Raw genomic sequence first — 20,999 nt, 5'->3', positions numbered from 1 at the left:
TTTAGGAAGGAGAAGTCATATCCATATTTTCGAGAAGAAACAACTTCAATTAGACTGTGTACCATTGTGTGGGCTAACACTGATCCACAGATTCACTTATGAAGTCAGATGACATCTCCATTTGTCAGCCTGTCGTTATCAAAGAAATCACAAGTAATGAGCAGAGGGCCTGCTGAAATTTAAGTAATTTTTAGTAAGTTGCACAAGTAGTTACTGACAAAAGTAGAGTTGACCATTACTTTATTTCTTCTTAAAGCATTACTGTCAACAATGTTCTTGTCCCAGGGATTTAACACATATAATTCAAGAAAAAAAAATAATAATATACAACCATGTTAGTCATTTTAATAAACACATCTTTATTGTTTTTGTTTAATCTGATAATCTCGTTGGGATTAAAAAACACAGAGGATCAGATTATTTCACAGATTCATCACAAGAGTTAATTTTGTCACTTTATGTGGCCTCGACTCATGATGGCTTTCTTTGTGTTCCGCTCTGGTCTCAATAGGATGATGTAACATTTGGGTCCAAACAGCGCCACCAAGAGGCCAAAACTAGAGGCCAGGATGGCAAATACCTCCACTGCATCTGCGTATTTGCCAGGTGAGTTGACGTAAGCAGGAACGAAGGCTACCCACACTGCGCAGAAGATCAACATGCTGAATGTGATGAGTTTGGCCTCGTTGAAGTTGTCGGGGAGATTCCTCGCCAGAAAAGCTAACAGGAAGCTGAGCACAGCTAGTAATCCAATGTAGCCAAGCAACACTGCGAAGCCGATCGTGGAGCCGACTACACACTCATACACTATCTTGTCATTGTGATACTGGGTGTTTTTATGTGGAGCTGGTGAAGCAGACACAAGCCAGGCAGTGCAGATTGCTGCTTGAACAGAAGTAAGAAGCATAACTGTCCCTCTCTGCTGCACAGAGCCAAACCACTTCAGATTGGCTCCCCCTCCTGGCTTGGAGGCCTTGAACACCGCCATCACCACCATGGTTTTAACCAGGATACACGACACACAAAGCACAAAGCTGATGCCAAATGCCGCATGTCTCAGCTGGCATGTCCATGCTCTTGGTCGTCCGATGAACAGCAAAGAGCAAAGGAAACATAACTTCAGTGAAACCAAGAGCAGGAAGCTGAGTTCTGAATTGTTTGCACGCACCATGGGGGTGCTGCGGTGATGGATGAAAATGCCCAGGACGACAACAGAGAAAATCGTGCCCAGCAGGGAGGCGGTGGTCAGGCAGATACCCAGAGGTTCATGGTAGGAGAGGAACTCTGTTTTCTTTGGAACACAGTGGTCACGCTGGGGGCTGGACCAGAAATCCTCTGGACAGCTGCTGCACTCCATTGAGTCTATAGAAGAAAAGAAAAAAATGTTGGGTTCTAGCCCCTCCCTCCACCCTTAAAACAGTATAGATGATGCATGGATGGATGGATGGATAATATATGATAGTATTTTATAAAATTCGACTGATACCAACCCGTTTCATTCGTGAACTCTCCCTCAGAACAAGGGACACAGTCAAAACAGCACACAGGTTCCCCCTTCTTCCTGGCCATGCGGGTTCCTGGAGGACAGCTCTCACTGCAGACTGACCGAGGAGCCTGCAGTCATCATCATAAAACATTTATTCTACACCATTGGGTATAAATTCCCCATTCCATATTAAACAAGAGCATAAACCACAAAAAAAATATATAACCTGTTTTGATTCAAAGTTCCAAAAGATCTTCTCGTCATGAAGTGAGAGTTCTTCACCTTTAGTGGCTGATTTCTTAACCTCACCCACAAGGTGAACTTTAGTTCCTCCATCAGGAAGCCACTGCCAGTTCATGATGTCATAGATCGGTAAGGCATCACCGTTTTCATCAAATGACACTTCATCCCCAAATGGTGTGGTGAAGTTGACCTTCTCCAAGTAAAACATAAGCTACAATGGGGAGCAAACAGAAGATCAACATATTATCATGGAGAACATGTTACTTTCTCGATTGATCACAAGCTTTCAGAATTTCATAAAAACTACATTAAAATGTATCATCCATAAATGTACAATATATATACACTTTAATTTTTTACCTTTAATTACCTGTGTCATAGAGGTTATGTTTTTACCCCTGTCCATTTGTTTGTTGGTATGTTTCTAAGACAGATTACATAGAAACTAGGGGAGAGCGGGGTAATGTGGGACATTTTTTACATTTGCTCCCCTCTAGGCGAGCTAAAAAATATATCAGTAAAATTTACACATTTCCCATTAATTCAGGATGTTTTCTAGCAATGGAAAGTATATGAATGTGTTCAGGACAAACAGCAGTGAAAATATGATTGTTTTTAAACAACCAGCTACGGGGTAAAGTGATCCACTTACTTTTTGCACTTTAAAACTACCATAACAACACATGTTGTAATAGTTAAAATCCTGACAGCTAGATTGACAACCACAAATTCCAAAACTAATATCGGACTAGTAACAGAATCATGGGGATTGGTCAATTAAGCACATTTATGATTTTTATGATTCATGTGATCTCTTGCACACCCTAGCTTACCTGCACATTGTTCTTCTGTCCAATTGGCATGGACAGGGATATTGTTTTTCTTTGCGTATTCAAATGCCAGTTCACGGCACTTAACTGGAGCAAGGCCATGGAACTGGTCAGCTAGTTGTTTCTAGTGTTTGGTACGCTCTTCCTCCATCTCATCTGTGAAAATTCTCTTTGCCTCAGCTACTGCACCCCAGGCTACTGATTTTACTTTCCCTTTCTCTTTTTTCTTTATGAATCTTTTGAGGGTTGTCTTATCAATATTTCTATCCCTTCCAGCTTTTCTTAAGGACTTCTTTCCTTGCATGACCTCAGCGGCTGCACTCTCCATCTCTGTGAGGGGTGTTTGGCCCCAGGTTGTCTTCCTGATGTAGTTTCTTGGCATGATGGCTTTTCTACAATGTTTATGTATTTAAAAATAAAACATATATAATGTAATATAACACTAAAATTTGTTTAAGACTAAACTTAACTTGTGCTTCATGATGGTGCAAAGTCACTGTCTCACTTTATCCTACAGCATTTGTCCCACTTTACCCCACAGCCACCTTTTTAGAAAAAACAACATTTGATTCAATTTGTTTTTGTATAGACCAGTTGATTAAGTTCCAAGCAAGAAAATTTACTTTTACATGCAAAAAACACTTTTTGTGAAAAAACATACTTTCCACAGCACCAGCACCAACTTCTCCTTCATGTCAAGAGGGGAATGGGATGGGCTTGAAAACATAATCGTCAAATGACCACAAATGTGTTCTGTTGCCTAGATACAGGGGGTGTTACACATTACCCGATGTCCCACATTACCCCGCCTCCCCTACTGATTATCACAAAACTTGGTGGTAGAATTCAAAAAAATAAAATTCATTTCTGGATCAGGAGGCTGATCCATGAATTAACCACCTTTTCCAAGGGAATACTTTATGGATCTTGATTAAAAAAAAAACACATCCACATTTTTGGGACTGATATCTAGTGTGTACAATTTGGTACATCTTGGTTTGGGCTCCACTCAGTTCCATGCTTCGGCCAATGAAGTGGATATTGTCTATTTTGTCTTGATAAAATACAGGGTAAACGCTTCCAGGCCTCGTCATATCAGAGTTTATAATATTAAAGTGTCAAACATGGGGGATCAGTTAAGGGTTAAGTGTAAACTTCACACCTGCCATGGCTCTAGGCTGTGCACAGCAGCACAGCTGTGGCTGCTGAAAGGTCCTCCCCGTGGCTCACAGCGCAGCAAGTCATCAAGCGCGTATGCCAGAGCATACACTGCCTTGTAAATATTGTACTCAGGCCGGAGGTTAGAGACATCTAGAAACTCTCTCTCCACATTTTCTATGTCTTCATCCCCAGTGCACAACACTCCTGCTGCTTCCATCCAAGCTGCCGGAGCTGGAGCAAATCTACACTGAAATGTGTGTTCCCAAAACTGTCTCACCTGAAATGCATTTAGAGGCTGAAATCACAGTATTTCATTATTATATAATGATAGATCTGCTTGTAAGATTATAATCTCACCATGCTATTTCCAATGTTAGTGTTGTTTTCTCTGTCAGGACGGATGTGTAACAGAAAGTCCCTGAGTCCTGGTATTTCTCCCCGACGGATGGCAATGCCCAGTGTTCCGCCCAGGTATGGCATGAGGTCGGGGGACTGCAGCACAGCAGTTGATGTCCAGGCTTCACTGGCCATCCACTGCAAGCCTTTCACATTCTGCCTCACCACCTGTGCATTGCATTATACTGAATATATTTTGTTCAGACTTATGTGCAACAGCTTTAATTTACTTTATAGCACAGAACAATTATAAAATATAGAAAATACAAAACTCAGACCAGTGTAATACATCTAGTAAGAGACACGTGCAAAATTTAAAATGAGGTTTACTCTCAAATCTTAAGTCATCACAAGAGTTAGATAAGTAAATACCTCTTTCATTAACTGTATCATGTGGATCTGCTGTGCAAACACGATGACCACACGAGCTGTGGATTTCTTCATCACCTCCACAATCCTCCCTAGTTCGACTGGGTCGTCACCCCAGGGCAAGATCTCTGTGTAGGCCAGACAACCTCCACCGGACGCAGCCAAGTCAGGCTGAAAAGATCTGGAAACGTGGAGTCCGTAGTCATCATCACTGACCAGCAGGCCTGCCCACGTCCAGCCAAAATGTTGGAGTATCTGAATCATGGCACGCACCTAAGTGAACAGAGGGAGGGGATGAGAGCAAAGTTTCATGACCTTAATTCTTCTTATGGTGCTCTTTCATTTAAATCCAGAATTGTGTCGGAGGAAAAATCCAGGGGTCATCTTTGATGTGCACACAACTTCCTGTGAGCCATAATTTGAATTTGTTATCTGTAGATAGAGTTTCACCTGAAAAGCATCACTTGGTATTGTTCTGAAGAAGGACGGGAATCTTTGACGGTCACTCAGGCAGGAACACGTGGCAAAATAACTTACCTGTTATAAAACAGCAACATATGGTATCCATACAGCAATTGCTTTTCATACAAGTCAGCAGAACTAATTTAATAATTCATTCAAATCAAAAAAGGCCTTGCAATACAATGTACATGTCATAATCACACCATTTCACTTTTCAGATTTACTCAAAAAAGGCATCAAAAGCAAAGCTAAGACTGAAAAGAAACTTACAATGGGCAGTTTGAATAAACCCATCACATCAGAGGTGGCGATAGAAAACGTTGAGAAGGGATCACCCACAATCCCCAGGACTGGAGGAGACCCCACACATGCCTCCTGAAGCAGATAGTCCTCCTCTCGACCGCTGGCCAGAGACAAAGCGGCACTGAATCCTATCACCAGCGTGGCACAGTTATCGTACAGACTGTATCCCAGAGTCACATTAGGCAGCAGGTCAGCGCTTCTGTTGATCTCTTCGATAGCAAAGGCCATGGTCATGGCATGTCTGAAGCTTGCAGGGTCAAAGCTAGCACATAAACAGACACAATTAACAAGTTTTGAAGTTATATATGTTGATACGATGTAATAAAATTGTTAAATTCTGCAGGAGCGTGAGATTTACCCCTGGCAGCTGAGCTCAGTCGGCTCTGAGGTGAATGTCAGCTCAGGGAACACGGAGGTGTAGTGGACGTCAAACAACCCACCCAGAATCACATCACCAGGCTTGTGCATCCCATTGAGATAAAACTGCCTCCTGATCTTACAGGATGAGGAGTGAGAGGAAGACTCAGACGAGAAAAGGGAGGAAGGGAACATAATCAACAATGAGAAGCCGTGAAAGGAGAAAAATGTGTCTTGAAATGGCCCCATTACTGCCATCCGTCCCTCCAACCCCATCTCTGATGTTAACGCAGGAGTGCTTGATTTTATATGCAGGGGGATTTTCTTTATAGTTTCATCCCGCCCACCAGAGCTTGGGTATACATTTAGGGGAGGGAAAGCTCATATCAAATTTATACACATGATTTGATAATTCACGCACTTTGATTTGAATTATTTTGCATTTGTGAAGTTGGAGGTCATCTTGACTTTCTGTCTCTCGGTCACCATGAACTATCGCGAGTGGAAAGATAAGTAAATCGCAATTCTGTATGTAAAAAATGTATGAATGAAAAAGGAGATTAATGACAAGAACAAGGCAACGGCATCAAGTGCTACTCATGAAATTGAGACGGTATCATGTCAGGTCGAAGTGAACTTTTGGTGTATATACTTTTTTGAATGGGGATTTGTTCTCCCTCACTATAATAAACCTCCTTGTAGAGAGGAATCAGTGACCCATCATTTAAAAGTAAAACTCTACAGTCTGTTGAATTAGTAAAAGCTGAAGTAAACAATTGCACATTTAATAGTTTTTCAGGTGAACTCATGTTTTAAGGGTGGTTTCCTTTAAAACACTAAATGCCTAAATATAATGACCACCTTCCATCTCTTTGTGATTTGGTTGAGCCTTCGTAGATCTCTGCATTTTATTAAAAAAACACACTGTTTGTATGACTGTGGGCTGTTATTGTCCCTATTTATTCATTTATTTTTAATTATTGTTTTACTCACTTCGTTTTGAGTTGCATGTATAATACTATTTTTTAATTTAGTTTCTGTTTTGGGTATTAGTTATAATTATTTGGAAGACTGATCTCAAATCAAATACAAATTTATTTGTATAGCCCTGATAATAATGAATTACAATAGTCCAGTCTCGATGTAACAAAGGCGTGGACTAGTTTTTCTGCATCTTTTTGTGAAAGGACATGTCTAATTTTTGAAATGTTACGCAAGTGGAAAAAAGCGGTCCTAGAAATTTTTTAAGTGACTATTAAAGGATAAATCAGGATCGAAGATCACTCCCAAGTTCCTGACTGTTTCATTGGAAGCAAGGGCAATGTCGTCTAGCGCAGCTATATCATTAGATAATGCATCTCTAAGGTGTTTGGGGCCAAGTATTATAACCTCTGTTTTGTCTGAGTTTAATAAGAGAAAATTGCGAGTCATCCAGGTTTTTATGTCCTTGAGACATGTTCGAAGTTTAGTTAATTGATTACTTTGTTCAGGTTTTATTGACAAATATAACTGGGTGTCATCCGCATAGCAGTGGAAATTTACCGAGTGTGTCCTGATAATGTTTCCTAGTGGAAGAATATATAATGAGAATAAAATTGGGCCGAGCACAGAGCCCTGTGGAACACCATGGTTAACTTTGGTGCGCACAGATGAATCATTAATTTGCACAAATTGGGAGCGATCAGAAAAATACGACTTAAACCAGTTAAGGGCGGTTCCATTAATGTTAATTAACTGTTTGAGTCTTTGTAATAAAATTTGATGGTCAATTGTGTCGAATGCTGCACTGAGATCTAACAGAACGAGGACAGACACAAGTCCCTGATCTGAGGCTATTAAAAGGTCATTAGTGACTTTTGCCAAGGCTGTCTCTGTACTGTGATTGGCTCTAAACCCCGATTGAAAGTCTTCATATATATTATTTTCCTGGAGAAACTCACACAGCTGATTGGCAACAACTTTTTCTAAAATTTTAGAAATGAAGGGGAGATTAGATATTGGCCTGTAATTGGCTAAAACCTGTGGGTCTTGGGTGGGTTTTTTGAGTAGGGGTTTGATGACAGCTATTTTAAAAGACTGTGGTACATAACCTGATGATAATGACAGATTGATAATATTAAGTAACGAACTATCAATAAGGGGCAGAATTTCTTTAAGTAATTTGGTAGGAATGGGATCTAAGATACAGGTTGTTGGTTTAGAACCTGAGATTAATTTGGTAAACTGATCACGGGTGATCAGAGAGAAGCTGTCTAAGTAATGGGTAGGATTCTCAGCCGTTTCTGAGATCTGTTGTTGGGAGGGTATTAGTGCCAATTGAGGGCAGGAGATGGTTGATTTTATTTCTAATATTTTGAATTTTATCGTTAAAAAAGGTCAAAGATATTGCTATTTAGGGATCGAGGAATACTGGGTTCGGTGGAGGTGTGACTCTCTGTCAGCCTGGCTACAGTGCTGAAGAGAAACCTGGGGTTGTTTTTATTCTCTTCTATTAGTTTTGAATAGTAGGCGGCTCTTGCTTTGTGGAGAGCCTTTTTATATTCTTTAAAACTATTCTTCCAGTCTATTAGATTTTCAACATTGTTGCTGGAGCGCCACTTCCTTTCTAGTTTTCTTGATAATTGTTTTAACTCATTTGTCTGGGAATTATACCACGGAGCTAATTTACTATGTTTGACATTTTTCTTTTTTAGAGGCGCTATTGAGTCTAATGTTAATCGTAATGAGTCTGCAGAGCTATCGACGAGGTGGTCGATCTCAATGGAGCTCAGGGTTTTAAAGAATTTGTTGTTTATATCTACTGCTAATACGGGTTTAAATGGAATTGGGATTATTTCCTTAAATTTAGCTACAGCACTATCAGGTAGACATCTAGAAAATGAATTTTTTATTAGTGGCATATATTCAGTTATTGAAAAATCAAAGGTTATTAAATTATAGTCTGATAGAACTGGATTGCGTGGAAGTACTGTTAAATTTTCAATTCCGACACCGTACGATAATACAAGGTCAAGTGTGTGGTTACCACAATGAGTAGGTTTTTGCACACACTGACTGAAACCAATAGAGTCTAGTATTGAAATAAATGCTACGCTAAGGCAATCTTTATTATTATCAACATGAATATTAAAGTCACCAACAATAATAATTTATCGGTCTTTAGGACTAAGTTTGATAAAAACTCAGGGAATTCCTTTAAAAATTCAGTATAAGCCCTGGGAGCACGTTAAACTACGGCAAATATGATTGGCTGTTGGTGGTTCCTGGATTGGCGTGGAAGACTAAGAACCGGACATTCAAATGATTTGTTGCTGAGTTTAGGTTTAGGATTAATTGATAGACTGGAGTTAAAAATAGCAGCAACTCCACCTCCTCGCCCAATTTCTCTAGGAACCTGTGAATTGATATGACTGGGGGGAGTAGATTCATTTAGACTGACAAATTCATCAGGATGCAGCCACGTCTCAGTGAGGGACAATAAATCTATGTTGTAATCTGAGACTATTTCATTAACGAAAAGAGCCTTTTTTTCCAGTGATCTAATGTTTAAATGACCACATTTAAAAGTCTGGGTTTCCTCTTTTGTTTCAGAGGTTGTTTTAATTTGGATTAAATTTTTGTGTGGAGTTCTCGCTCTGTTTGAGTTTAATTTCAATAATTTAATCGGACGGTGAACAGACACAATCTCTATGGGGTTTTGTGACTGATCCAGAGGGAGCGCAGAGAAGTGTTTAGCACTGCAGCTCTGCTTCCTGGTCCCAACTATGGGTTGTCATGTTATAGACTTAGTAATATTCCTAGATAAGAGAGCTGCTCCATCCCAAGTGGGATGAACGCCCTCTCTCCTAACAAGACCAGGTTTTCTCAAAAAAGTTAGCCAATTATCTATAAAGCCCACGCCGTTTACAGGACACCGCCTCGACAGCCAGCGGTTAAAAGACAACATGCGGCTAAACATGTCGTCACCTGTTGTATTAGGGAGCGGGCCAGAGAAAACTGTGTCTGACATCGTTTTAGCAAAAGCACACACCGACTCAACATTCAATTTAGTGACCTCCGACATACGAAGCCGGGAGTCGTTGCTGCCGACGTGAATTACGATTTTATTGTATTTACCTTTTTTAGTTTTAGCCATTAACTTAAGTTTAGATTCGATGTCGCCGGCTCTGGCCCCTGGGATACAATTAACTATAGTCGCTGGTGTCGCTAACCTGACGTTTCTCAGAACCGAGTCGCCAATAATCAGAGTTTGTTTATCAGCGGGTGCCTCGCTGAGAGGAGTGAATCTATTTGAAACGTGAGCTGGTGGCTCTTTAATCATGGGCTTTTTAAGTCTAGCACTATGCCCCCTCCGGGTTAGGGTTAGGGTTAGTCTGGGGACTGCTCGTTAAGGCTAAGCTACGTGCTAAACAACGTGGCTCCGCGGCTAGCGGGAGCCGGCTAACTACAGCTAACGGAGTTTCTAAGCTGCGGAGCCGAGCTTCTAAGTCGCTAAGCCGAGCCTCCATCGCTATCAACACACTACATTTATTACATGTACCACTACTGTTAAGGGAGGCCGAGGAGTAGGTAAACATTAGACACTCGGAGCAAGAGAGAGCAGTGGAGCAACAGGGAGAGAGAGAAGACATCGCTGCTATAGAGCTACGAGGGTGAGCTCAAACAGAACACAGAATCACTAAGCACGATAGAGTAAGGGTTGGAATGTGCGAGTGTTTAACTACAGAACGGTGATTTTAGCCGTAGTGCTACAGAGAAACAGTTGTGTTGAGCAGCGGAGCTAATTCGCAGAGCGACCACCACCAGTGGCAAGAAGACAGGAAATGACGCAGCACGCTTACCGTAGTGAGAATTATGAGGTTGCTTAGTTACCTCCACCGAGGAGGTTATGTTTTCGCCCCTGTCCATTTGTCTGTTTTTTAGCAGCTTATATGAAAAACCATTGAACAGGTTTTAACATAACTTGGTGGAATGATGGGACATGAGCCAAGAAAAGGACACATTCAATTTAGTTGTGGATCAGGTGAAAGTGGCGATTCAGGTTTTTTTCAATGTGAGATTAAGTGTTTTGGGGAAATTTTCCAGGGAATAATTCATGGCTCTCAACCGAAAAAAATTTTTAGAGGAGAAACAGAGGCAATCAGTGGAGGTTATAAAGTACATAAGGCTAAGGAACTGAAACATACACAGCAAGGACATCCTCTCTATGATGTACAGTAAGATGACTAGGAGATGCAGGCGCACGTGGCAAGGTGGCTCACCTGGAGCAACAAAGTAGGAGGGAATCTTTAGTCTGAAAAGCTATATAAAGCAGTGATTACACACTTATTGCCCACATGCACACACTTAGGGGATGATGGGGATCTCAGCTCTCTTTGTTTGCCTCATGTGGGCTCTGGGTTTGTTTGAAATGAACTCTGCTCTTGGTTTAAACCGGGCTGGGATCAAGTGTAAGCTGCAGGATACGGCTCATCTACCTGCCTTCTCAATGGACGGGGACTATGTGGTTGGGGGGGTTTTCTCCATTCACTACTACATGCACAAAGTGAGGTATAACTACACCACAATGCCTGAGCCTCTGAGGTGCACTGGGAGGTATGTACAAAAGTGAGAAGTGGGGAATAAAAGGATGTTGGGCTGTGTTCGGACATGAATGTTTTAACTTGTATATTGTGCTTAAAATTTTGAAGTTTTACTTTTTTTTATGTTAAGTTACATGTGTTATATTACAAATGTGTACAATGTGGCTATAGGAGATTAATATTTCACAAAAGAAGAACGGGTTAACGCTGAAAAAATAGTTGACTATTGACTTGCGTTCAATTTTTTGAGAATTTGGGACTGGTATATCTATAAATTGTAGTTACTATTATTATTATCAATATATATAAGTAGTATTATTTATAGTAGTGATAACATTTTTGAACTATTCTTATTATGAAGTTATATATGATAAACTATGATGGAATTGTTTTTAATTTGTGTTCTGTGTCGAGCACTTAGTAACAGCAACTTATTATTATAATTATTATTATTTGTTGTAGTAGTAGCTGTAGTAGTATTAATAATATATATCATATGTATGTATTGATAATATTTTCATTAGTAGTGGTATTATTAGTACAATTACTATGCCTCTGGTTTTTCCGTTAATATGATTAGGCTATGATGATAATTATGAGTATTATTATAACTATTAGTGGTAGTAGTACTCCTGTTCGTATTATTATTGTTATTCTTAGGCATGTGATATTCCCATTAAAACATGTGATCCCATCCAATGTAAACAACAACATGCTCACATACATGTGTGCATGTGCAGCATCGAGTCCCGCGAAATTCGCTACTCACGGGCCATGATCTTCGCCATCGAGGAGATCAACAACAGCTCGAACCTGCTGCCGGGCGTCACACTCGGTTACCAAATCCATGACTCGTGTGCCTCGGTGCTGATGGCGGCGCGTCTGGCCTTCCAGCTCGCCAATGGCCAGGACCCGGAGTTCAGCCTTGGCAATGACCACAACTGCTCGCAGTCTGGAATGGTGATGGCCATCGTTGGCGAGACTGGCTCCACGCCATCCATCAGCATGTCGCGCGTCCTCGGGCCCTTCAACATCCCTCAAGTAAACCTATTTGTGTTTCTACTCAATTCATTCATTATAAACCAGTGCTATTCACAGTTGTTTTTGAGATGAAGAATACCACTGTGTTGCTCCAGGTGAGCCACCTTGCCACGTGCGCCTGCCTCTCCAACAAGAAGCAGTACCCGAGTTTCTTCAGGACGATCCCCAGTGACAAGTACCAGGCCGACGCGCTAGCCAAACTGGTCAAACACTTCGGCTGGATGTGGATCGGTGCTGTGCACTCGGATTCGGACTATGGCAACAATGGCATGGCGTCTTTCCTGGACGCAGCGCACAGAGAGGGCATCTGCGTGGAGTACTCTGAGTCTTTCTACCGCAACGACCCGCGCAGCAAGATCCAGAGAGTGGCTGAAGTGATCCGCAGGTAAATATATTCAGTCACACAACATTAGAATACAGGAAATGATTTTATTAAGATAGTGCAAATACAAAACAATGTAATAAATAGTACTGAGTAATAACTGACTCTTCATCTTTTTTAGTTTACTATTTTATAGCCCTGAATAAAAATACTCTTGAGAAACTGTACATTCAAAAGACTGAAGTTCTCATTTTGCTGGTTTAAAAGATCATTATCCATATTAACTGTGTGCATCATGCATTACATCATCTCTCCAGGTCAACAGCCACAGTTATTGTGGCCTTCGCAGCCTCTGGAGAAATGAAGATCCTGTTGGAGGAGCTGACCTGGGAGCCTTCTCCTCCTCGGCAGTGGGTAGGAAGCGAGGGCTGGGTGACTGACTCACAGCTGTGGAGGTTCTCCGTCTTAGCCGGGGCCATCGGAATTGGCATCCAGCAAGCTGTTATCCCCGGCCTGAGGGACTTCCTGTTGGATCTGCCCCTGACCAAAGTGTCTGCGTCTCCGGCGCTTACTGAGTTCTGGGAGAGTGAATTCAACTGCAGGCTGAACCAGAGTGAGGAAGTTGTGCTGACTTGTTTTTTTCTCATAGAACATAAGTGACACAATCAGTTGTGTTTGTTTGTGGAGCTGCCTGGAAATTAACATTTATTAATTTGTGGTTCACAACTAACATCATAGATACATGAAAAATACATGAGATGACTGAACATATGAGATGAAAATGTTTGAAATAAGAGAATATTTCAAATAAATAAGGTATAAATATGCAAATTGAAAATATAAAGTACAAGGTAATAATGAAATAGATATTAAATAAGTGAAAAATAGAAGACAAATAATATAAATAAACATGGATGAAAATTTAAACTTAAAAATGGAGAACATTAAGGACATAATAAAGTTATTTAAAAGGATGCTGACAGTGTTAATGCTGCATAACGTTAATTATCAATCAATCAATCAATCAATCAAATTGTATTTGTATAGCCCATATTCACAAATTACAATTCATCTCATAGGGCTTTAACAGGGTGTGACATCCTCTGTCCTTAACCCTCAGCAAGAGTAAGGAAAAACTACTAAAAACCCTTTCAACAGGGTAAAAATACATAGAAACCTCAGAGAGAGCCACATGTGAGGGATCCCTCTCCCAGGACGGACAGAAGTGCAATAGATGCCACGTGCAGGAAAACATTAAGATTAAAGTCTCTTGCAGCATTTGATGAGGGTAAGCATCCCGAAGGACAACCCCAACATGACATGCCAAGCAGTCCCGCTGAAATCCCAGTCCATGTTCAGCAACCAGCAGGACCACCATCCACCATCCAGACCAGAACGCCCCTCCAGTCCTCAGTCACCGTCCATCGCCACCCATCACGAGCCGCCGCTGCGGTCCTGGTCCAATGCCCGTACCCGATGCCAACGCGACACAGGGTCCGGCACCACCACCACGATCAGCCCACAAGATCAGCCCACACGATCAGCCCACACGACACAGAATCCGCCACACAGGGTCCGCCACACGATCAGCCCACACGATCAGCCCACACGACACAGAATCCGCCACACAGGGTCCGCCACCACCACCCTGATCAGCCCACACGACACAGAATCCGCCACACTGGATCCACCACCGCGACCCCCGGTGCGCGATCAACAAACCGCAATCCATGGTGCGGCCACAGAGGCCCTGGATCTGCGGGTGATAAAGCAAAGGGATTCCGGGGAAGGGGGATAGGGATGGAGAAGACGAAGGAGAAGCTGGAAAAAGAAGCTCCGTGTGTCATGTGTCATAAAATAGAACAAGTAACGTTCTGCTGCACTAATTAGCTCTAACTATAAGTTTTATCAAAAAGGAAGGTTTTGAGCCTACTCTTAAATGAACAGATGCTGTCTGCCTCCCGAACTGAAAGTGGTAGATTATTCCACAGCCGAGGGGCTTGATGGCTAAAAGCTCTGGCTCCTACTCTACTTTTAAAGACTTTAGGGACGACAAGTAGGCCTAAATTCTGGGAGCAGAGTGCTCTAGTGGGTTTATAAGGTACTAACAGCTCTTTAAGGTAAAATGGCGCCATATTATTAAGGGCCTTGAAGGTGAGGAGGAGAATTTTAAATTCTATTCTAGATTTAACTGGAAGCCAGTGTAGCGATGCAAATACTGGAGAAATGTGCTCTCTTCTCTTTGTTTCTCGTCAGGACACGTGCTGCGGCATTTTGGACAAGCTGTAGAGTCTTTAACGACTTACTGCTGGAGCCTGATAATAATGAATTACAATAGTCCAGTCTCGATGTAGCAAAGGCGTGGACTAGTTTTTCTGCATCTTTTTGCGAAAGGAAATGTCTAATTTTTTAGATATTACGCAAGTGGAAAAAGGTGGTTCTAGAAATTTGTTTTAAGTGACTATTAAAGGACAAATCAGGATCGAAGATCACTCCCAAGTTCCTGACTGTTTTGTTGGAAGCAAGGGCAATGTCATCTAGCGCAGCTATATCATGAGATAATGTATCTCTAAGGTGTTTGGGGCCAAGTATTATAACCTCTGTTTTGTCTGAGTTTAATAAGAGAAAATTGCGAGTCATCCAGGTTTTTTTTTAATTATGTGCAGTGATATCATAGCAATAATAATTATAATGATATATAATTATAATGGAACAGCACAATACAGCATAACACTCTGATAATATCATATTCATGTTTTTGTTTTGTAAATATTAATATAGGACATTTTTCTTATTATTTCATAAATGTAAATGATAATTAGTAAAAAGCCAAGTGTCCTCCTCGTTGTGTTTTTTAGGTAGAGCTTCAGAAGAGAGTCTATGTGATGGAACTGAAGACATACAGACGCTCCAGACCCCGTACACCGACACGTCTCAGCTCCGCATCACCAACATGGTGTACAAGGCCGTTTATGCAATAGCTCATGCTATTCATAACGCAGTGTGCCAGAAAACTAACTCTACAAGAGAGTGTGACAAACTCACCAGGATGGACTCCAAACAGGTCGGTCCAAACAAATATGTCACATACGTACCAATGTGAAAATGTACTTTACATTATTTACATCCTGTCTTCTTCCATTTCATCTTCACAGCTTCTCACTGAGCTGAAGAAGGTCAGTTTTTCCCAGAATGGTTATGATGTGTCATTTGATGCAAACGGAGACCCGGTGGCCACATATGACGTGGTCAACTGGCACAGAAGAGCAAGTGGCAGCATTGAGTTGGTGACAGTGGGGCACTACAATGCGTCGCTGCCGGTCGGCCAGGAATTCCAAATCAGCAGGAACCTCACATGGATGGAGGGTGGCACACAGGTGAGGAGCCAAAAGGTAACACTTAAGTCAGCTGCGTAGCCATAGTGTAATATCTGTATGAGTTTGTCTGTGTCTGTGTGACAGGTGCCTGCTTCAGTGTGCACGGACAGCTGCCCTGCAGGAACCCGTAAAGTGCTGCAGACAGGGAAACCCATCTGCTGCTATGACTGTGTACCATGTCCTGAGGGAGAGATAAGCAATGCTACAGGTGAAATAAAAACACAAGGAATGTTCAACACCGGTTGATGCACCCACCGACTTGTAGCTAATATTCGGGACAAAGCAGATCTGAAGACGTGGCTCTGCTGGAAGCATAATGTTTTGGGGTTATTTGATGTACGTCCCATTATTGTCAACGAATATCTCAAGAATACCTTTAGGGAATCCTTTAACATTTGACACAAACGTTCACTTGAACTTAATGACGTACTGACTTGATTTTGGGAGCCAAAGCTCTGATGTCAATGTCATTGGTGGCCTCATAACCTTGGCCTCATAATAATCTTTTTTTCTTGAACATGATATCTCTGGTCTGGATGTAGGGAATTTCTTTAAAATTGAATCATTTGTCGATGTTATACTGTTTTTTATATTTTATTGTGACTTTCTTTCAAACCATGATTGTTTTCTTCCATCCCCCACATGCATTTTAACATTTCATTTATGGACACTTGGAATTGTAAGGTTTTCGTTACCTCTGTCCAGCACATAGTGTTCATTATATAAAGTTTACCTGCTGAATGTGTTTTTCTTCATTTACTTTTTCAGATTCTCCTGATTGCTTCCCCTGCTCTGACGAGTTCTGGCCCAACGCAGAGAAAAACATGTGTCTCCCAAAGCCTGTAGAGTTTCTCTCCATCCATGAGGTCCTGGGAATCGTCCTGGCTGCGTTCTCCGTTGGCGGTGCTTGTCTCGCCATCATAACAGCAGCCGTATTCTTTCGTAACAGGACGTCTCCGATCGTCCGGGCGAACAACTCCGAGCTGAGCTTCCTGCTGCTCTTCTCGCTGACTCTGTGTTTCTTATGTTCACTAACTTTCATGGGAGCGCCCTCCGAGTGGTCCTGCATGCTGCGACACACGGCGTTCGGCATCACCTTCGTCCTTTGCATCTCTTGTGTCCTTGTGAAAACTATAGTGGTGTTAATGGCCTTTAAAGCGACACTTCCAGGTCGTAACATCATGAAATGGTTCGGCCCTCTGCAGCAAAGAATGACTGTGGTGTCTTTCACGTTTATTCAAGTTCTAATATGTATCATTTGGTTGGTTGTCAGTCCCCCTTTTCCAATGAAAAACCTGACCACATACAAGGAGAGAATCATCCTGGAGTGTGCATTGGGTTCAGCCATTGGATTCTGGGCTGTTCTCGGGTACATAGGCCTGTTGGCTTTCTTTTGCTTTGTGTTAGCCATCCTAGCTCGGAAGCTACCTGATAATTTTAATGAGGCAAAGCTCATAACGTTCAGCATGTTGATATTCTGTGCCGTCTGGATCACTTTTATTCCAGCTTACGTCAGCTCTCCTGGTAAATTCACTGTGGCTGTGGAGATATTTGCCATCCTGGCCTCCAGCTTTGGATTAATTCTGTGTATATTTGCACCAAAGTGTTACATCATATTGTTTAAGCCCGAAAAGAACACCAAGAAACATTTGATGAACAAGAATGAGTCCTAGTACATCTGAGCTCTGGGAATGTTTATGATGGCAGCACACAAGTTCTTCACCTAGTTTATGTGAATATTTACATTTGCATGCTCCATTTCGTGCTGGAAATATGAAATAAACTAAACAAGGTTCTGCAACAAAAATAAGAGATTTGTCATAAAAAAAAAACATAAAACAAATTGCACATCATAGTATATTAGATGTGGTGTAAATAAAATAAAGACTTGTTACAGTGCCTTCAAGTGTTATTGTAACATTCTTTGACTGGAATGTTAACAAATACATCAGAAATGGTCAGCAGCAACTTAAACAAATTTAAAATTTAAATCAACAACATAAGATCATTTTATTCATGTAACAATTAAGAAAACCTAACATTTGTAGAAAAACATTGGTTATTTTTCAGGTTTCTCCAGTTTCAGCTGAATTGTTCTACATTTGGGTCCTAACAGTGCCACCAAGAAGCCAAAACGTGTGGTCGGATTCATTTTTATGGTCTTTATTTGGTAAATGGTCTTTATTCATATATAGCACTTTACGTTTTCCATTAACCTCTCACAGTGCTTTACTGTACAGTTTTGTCATCCACCAACTCTCACGTTCATACAGTACTTCTATGTGCAGCACTTTCTCTATCACACACCATTCATACACCACTATACATGGTCTTGCCCAATGACGCCTTGACGTGTGTGGAATGAGGGAGACGGGAATCAAACCAATCTCGAACTCTCGAGCCACAGACGATCCTTCCGTTTAAGAAGGGAAAAGGTTGATGTTATCATTCAGGTTTTAAATGGGCAAATCTCATAATGTAGTGACAATAATCTGGTTTATTTGAAAGAAAAACAAATTCATATGGAAGGGTGAAATTCTGCATGAGAAAGAGTGGCCTATATTCTGTTAATTTAAGTAAAACATCAACAATGCACAACTGTGGATCAGCTCTGGATATGTCCATTAGATGGAAGCAGTCATCCAATCCCCTTTCTCAGGTCTGTTGTGTTAACCATGTTGGAGTGTATTTTTCAATCTTCACCAAAACATCAATAATTCCCTTCACAATTTCATGTTTCCTCTCTTGTTGGATCTCAGATTGAGTTGATTTCCTTATCACATTCAAAATCCTCCTTAGGTCAGCTGGGTTTTCATCGAGGCCAAACGTTCTCTGTGTAAGAAAACTGCAGCGTCATAATCACTCATCAGCCGACAGCAGAGAAAGTGAACAAAGGAAACTACATAGAGATTTTCCATATGGTACTATACAAAGTTCTTGTTTCACTGCTAAAAACAAAATTGTTCTCTTCAGGCCTCATTTCTACTGACTGAAAAATTATAACGAAAAAATACATAAAACGTATGAGTTTCAAATAATAATGGAGTAGTGCATCTGTACTTCTAGGGACAAAAAAGAGCCAACACAACAGAATAAACAAGTGCCTTTTGTATCTGCCTAATAGAACACTAATAGACCACAGTATAACCACTAAACAATTGTTAACTGTAAATATCACTAAACATGGACCTTTCACTTTATCATCAGTAGCAGGAATGACACACAATACCCCTTATGATAACCCAGCAAAAGGAAACAAATTCTAGACACACATAATAGGATAGTTTAGACAAGATAGCCAATTTATTGATAAAAGGGGACATATTATAAAAATTCCACTTTTGTAGTGCTTTTACACGTTAATTTGGGTATCTGGCATGTCTACCGTTCTAAAAACTCTGGAAAAAAATAACTTTTGCAATTTGTTGTGGTTCCTCTATGTCAGAAACAATACGCTAGAGTGCGTCGAATGGGATTACGACCGAAAAATATGTCAAACTCTCGCTACATAGCCTTGGACCACCCCTCACCGTCATCTCACCGGCTCCGGGGAGAGACGTCCCGGCTCCGTCTCCCCGGCTAGCGTTAGCTCGCCAGCTAACACGAGCTAACGTGCTTCACCCTCTCTCCGGGAGACAGCGCCAACGGAGCAGGGCTCCACCGTCTCTCCCTGGGACGGAGCCGGGCCCTGCCGGGCTTTAGCTCGCGGGCTAACGCTGCAAGCTAACGCTAGCGGGCTTATGCTGCAAGGTAGGTTTAGCTCGCTGCTGCTACCCGTCAGACATCTAAGTGGCCGCATAAACATGCTGATAATCGAGGCGGAGATACCCAGGACACCTCCAAACGTTGACGCAACAGTTTGGAACGATGCTGCTGCTGGGGAGACGGCGTCGACGGAGCGGCCTCGCCTCGACTCATGATGGCTTTCTTTGTGTTCCTCTCTGGTCTCCATAGTATGATGTAACATTTGGGTCGAAACAGCGTCCCCAAGAGGCCAAAACTAGAGCCAGGATGGCAAAACCTCCACTGCATCTTAGTTCTGCCTGTTGAGTTGACGTAAGCAGGGATGAAGGCCACCCATACTGTGCAGAAGATCAACATACTAAAAGTAATGAGTTTGGCCTCGTTGAAGTTGTCGGGGAGATTCCTCACCAGAAAAGCTAACAGGAAGCTGAGCACAGCCAGGATGTACCCTGCCTCTCGCCGAATGTCCACTGGGATTAGCTCCAGCGCCTCCCTCCACCCTTAAAGCAGTATAGATGATGCATGGATGGATGGATGGATATTATATGATAGTATTGAATAACATTGGACTGATACCAACCTGTTTCATTCATGAACTCTCCCTCAGAACAAGGGACACAGTCAAAACAGCACACAGGTTCCCCCTTCTTCCTGGCCATGCGGGTTCCTGGAGGACAGCTCTCACTGCAGACTGACCGAGGAGCCTTCAGTCATTATCATAAAACAGTTATACTACACCATTTGATATTAATATCCCATGCCATATTAAACAAGAACATAAACCACAACAAATATATTTAACCTGTTTGGATTCAAAGTTCCAGAAGATCTTTTCGTCATGAAGTGTGAGTTATTCACCTTTAGTGGCTGATTTTTTAACCTCACCCACAAGGTGAACCTGAGATCCTCCATCAGGAAGCCACTGACATTTCATGATGTCATAGATCGGAAAGGCATCGCTGTTTTCATCAAATGACAATTCATCACCAAATGGTGTGGTGAAGTTGACCTTCTCCAAGTAATACATAAGCTACAATGGGGAGAAAACAGAAGATTTATATATCATTATGGAGAACATGTTGATTGCGCAAAAGTTTTCAGAATTTCATACAAACCAATTCAAATTAAAAATAATTACTTATGTTATTTATTCATTTCCTTTCAATTATTGTTTGAATCACTGTGTTTTGAGTTGCATGTATCATACTATATTTTAAGTTAGATTCTGTTTTGGGTATTTGTTTTAATTATGTGGTTGCCTAGTTACCTCCACCGAGGAGGTTATACTTTCGCCCCTGTCCATTTGTCTGTTTTTTAGCAGCTTAT

At 41.5% G+C, this 20,999-nt stretch overlaps 2 protein-coding genes across 2 annotated transcripts; one reads left to right on the top strand and one right to left on the bottom strand.

The window, feature by feature from the left end:
• Nucleotides 1–451: 451 nt before the first annotated feature.
• On the bottom strand, nucleotides 452–7,269 carry LOC133952235 (extracellular calcium-sensing receptor-like). The gene is made up of 10 exons (XM_062386602.1): nucleotides 7,255–7,269; nucleotides 5,609–5,772; nucleotides 5,218–5,512; nucleotides 4,936–5,022; nucleotides 4,489–4,758; nucleotides 4,078–4,284; nucleotides 3,722–3,997; nucleotides 1,713–1,940; nucleotides 1,491–1,614; nucleotides 452–1,362 (listed from the first exon to the last, which is right to left on the bottom strand). Exons 2-10 carry the CDS (start codon nucleotides 5,716–5,718, stop codon nucleotides 452–454), a joined length of 2,508 nt encoding a protein of 835 aa, XP_062242586.1. The 5' UTR covers nucleotides 5,719–5,772; nucleotides 7,255–7,269.
• Nucleotides 7,270–11,095: 3,826 nt separating this feature from the next.
• LOC133952234 (extracellular calcium-sensing receptor-like) lies at nucleotides 11,096–17,602 on the top strand. The gene is made up of 8 exons (XM_062386600.1): nucleotides 11,096–11,202; nucleotides 11,930–12,230; nucleotides 12,326–12,615; nucleotides 12,870–13,165; nucleotides 15,411–15,616; nucleotides 15,708–15,929; nucleotides 16,014–16,137; nucleotides 16,698–17,602. The coding sequence occupies exons 1-8, from the start codon at nucleotides 11,096–11,098 to the stop codon at nucleotides 17,600–17,602; spliced, it is 2,451 nt and encodes an 816-aa protein (XP_062242584.1).
• Nucleotides 17,603–20,999: the final 3,397 nt, after the last annotated feature.

This window comes from Platichthys flesus, chromosome 4 (genome assembly GCF_949316205.1).
Source record: "Platichthys flesus chromosome 4, fPlaFle2.1, whole genome shotgun sequence".
NCBI lineage: Eukaryota > Metazoa > Chordata > Actinopteri > Pleuronectiformes > Pleuronectidae > Platichthys > Platichthys flesus.
This window is presented reverse-complemented; position numbering and strand designations above follow the sequence as displayed.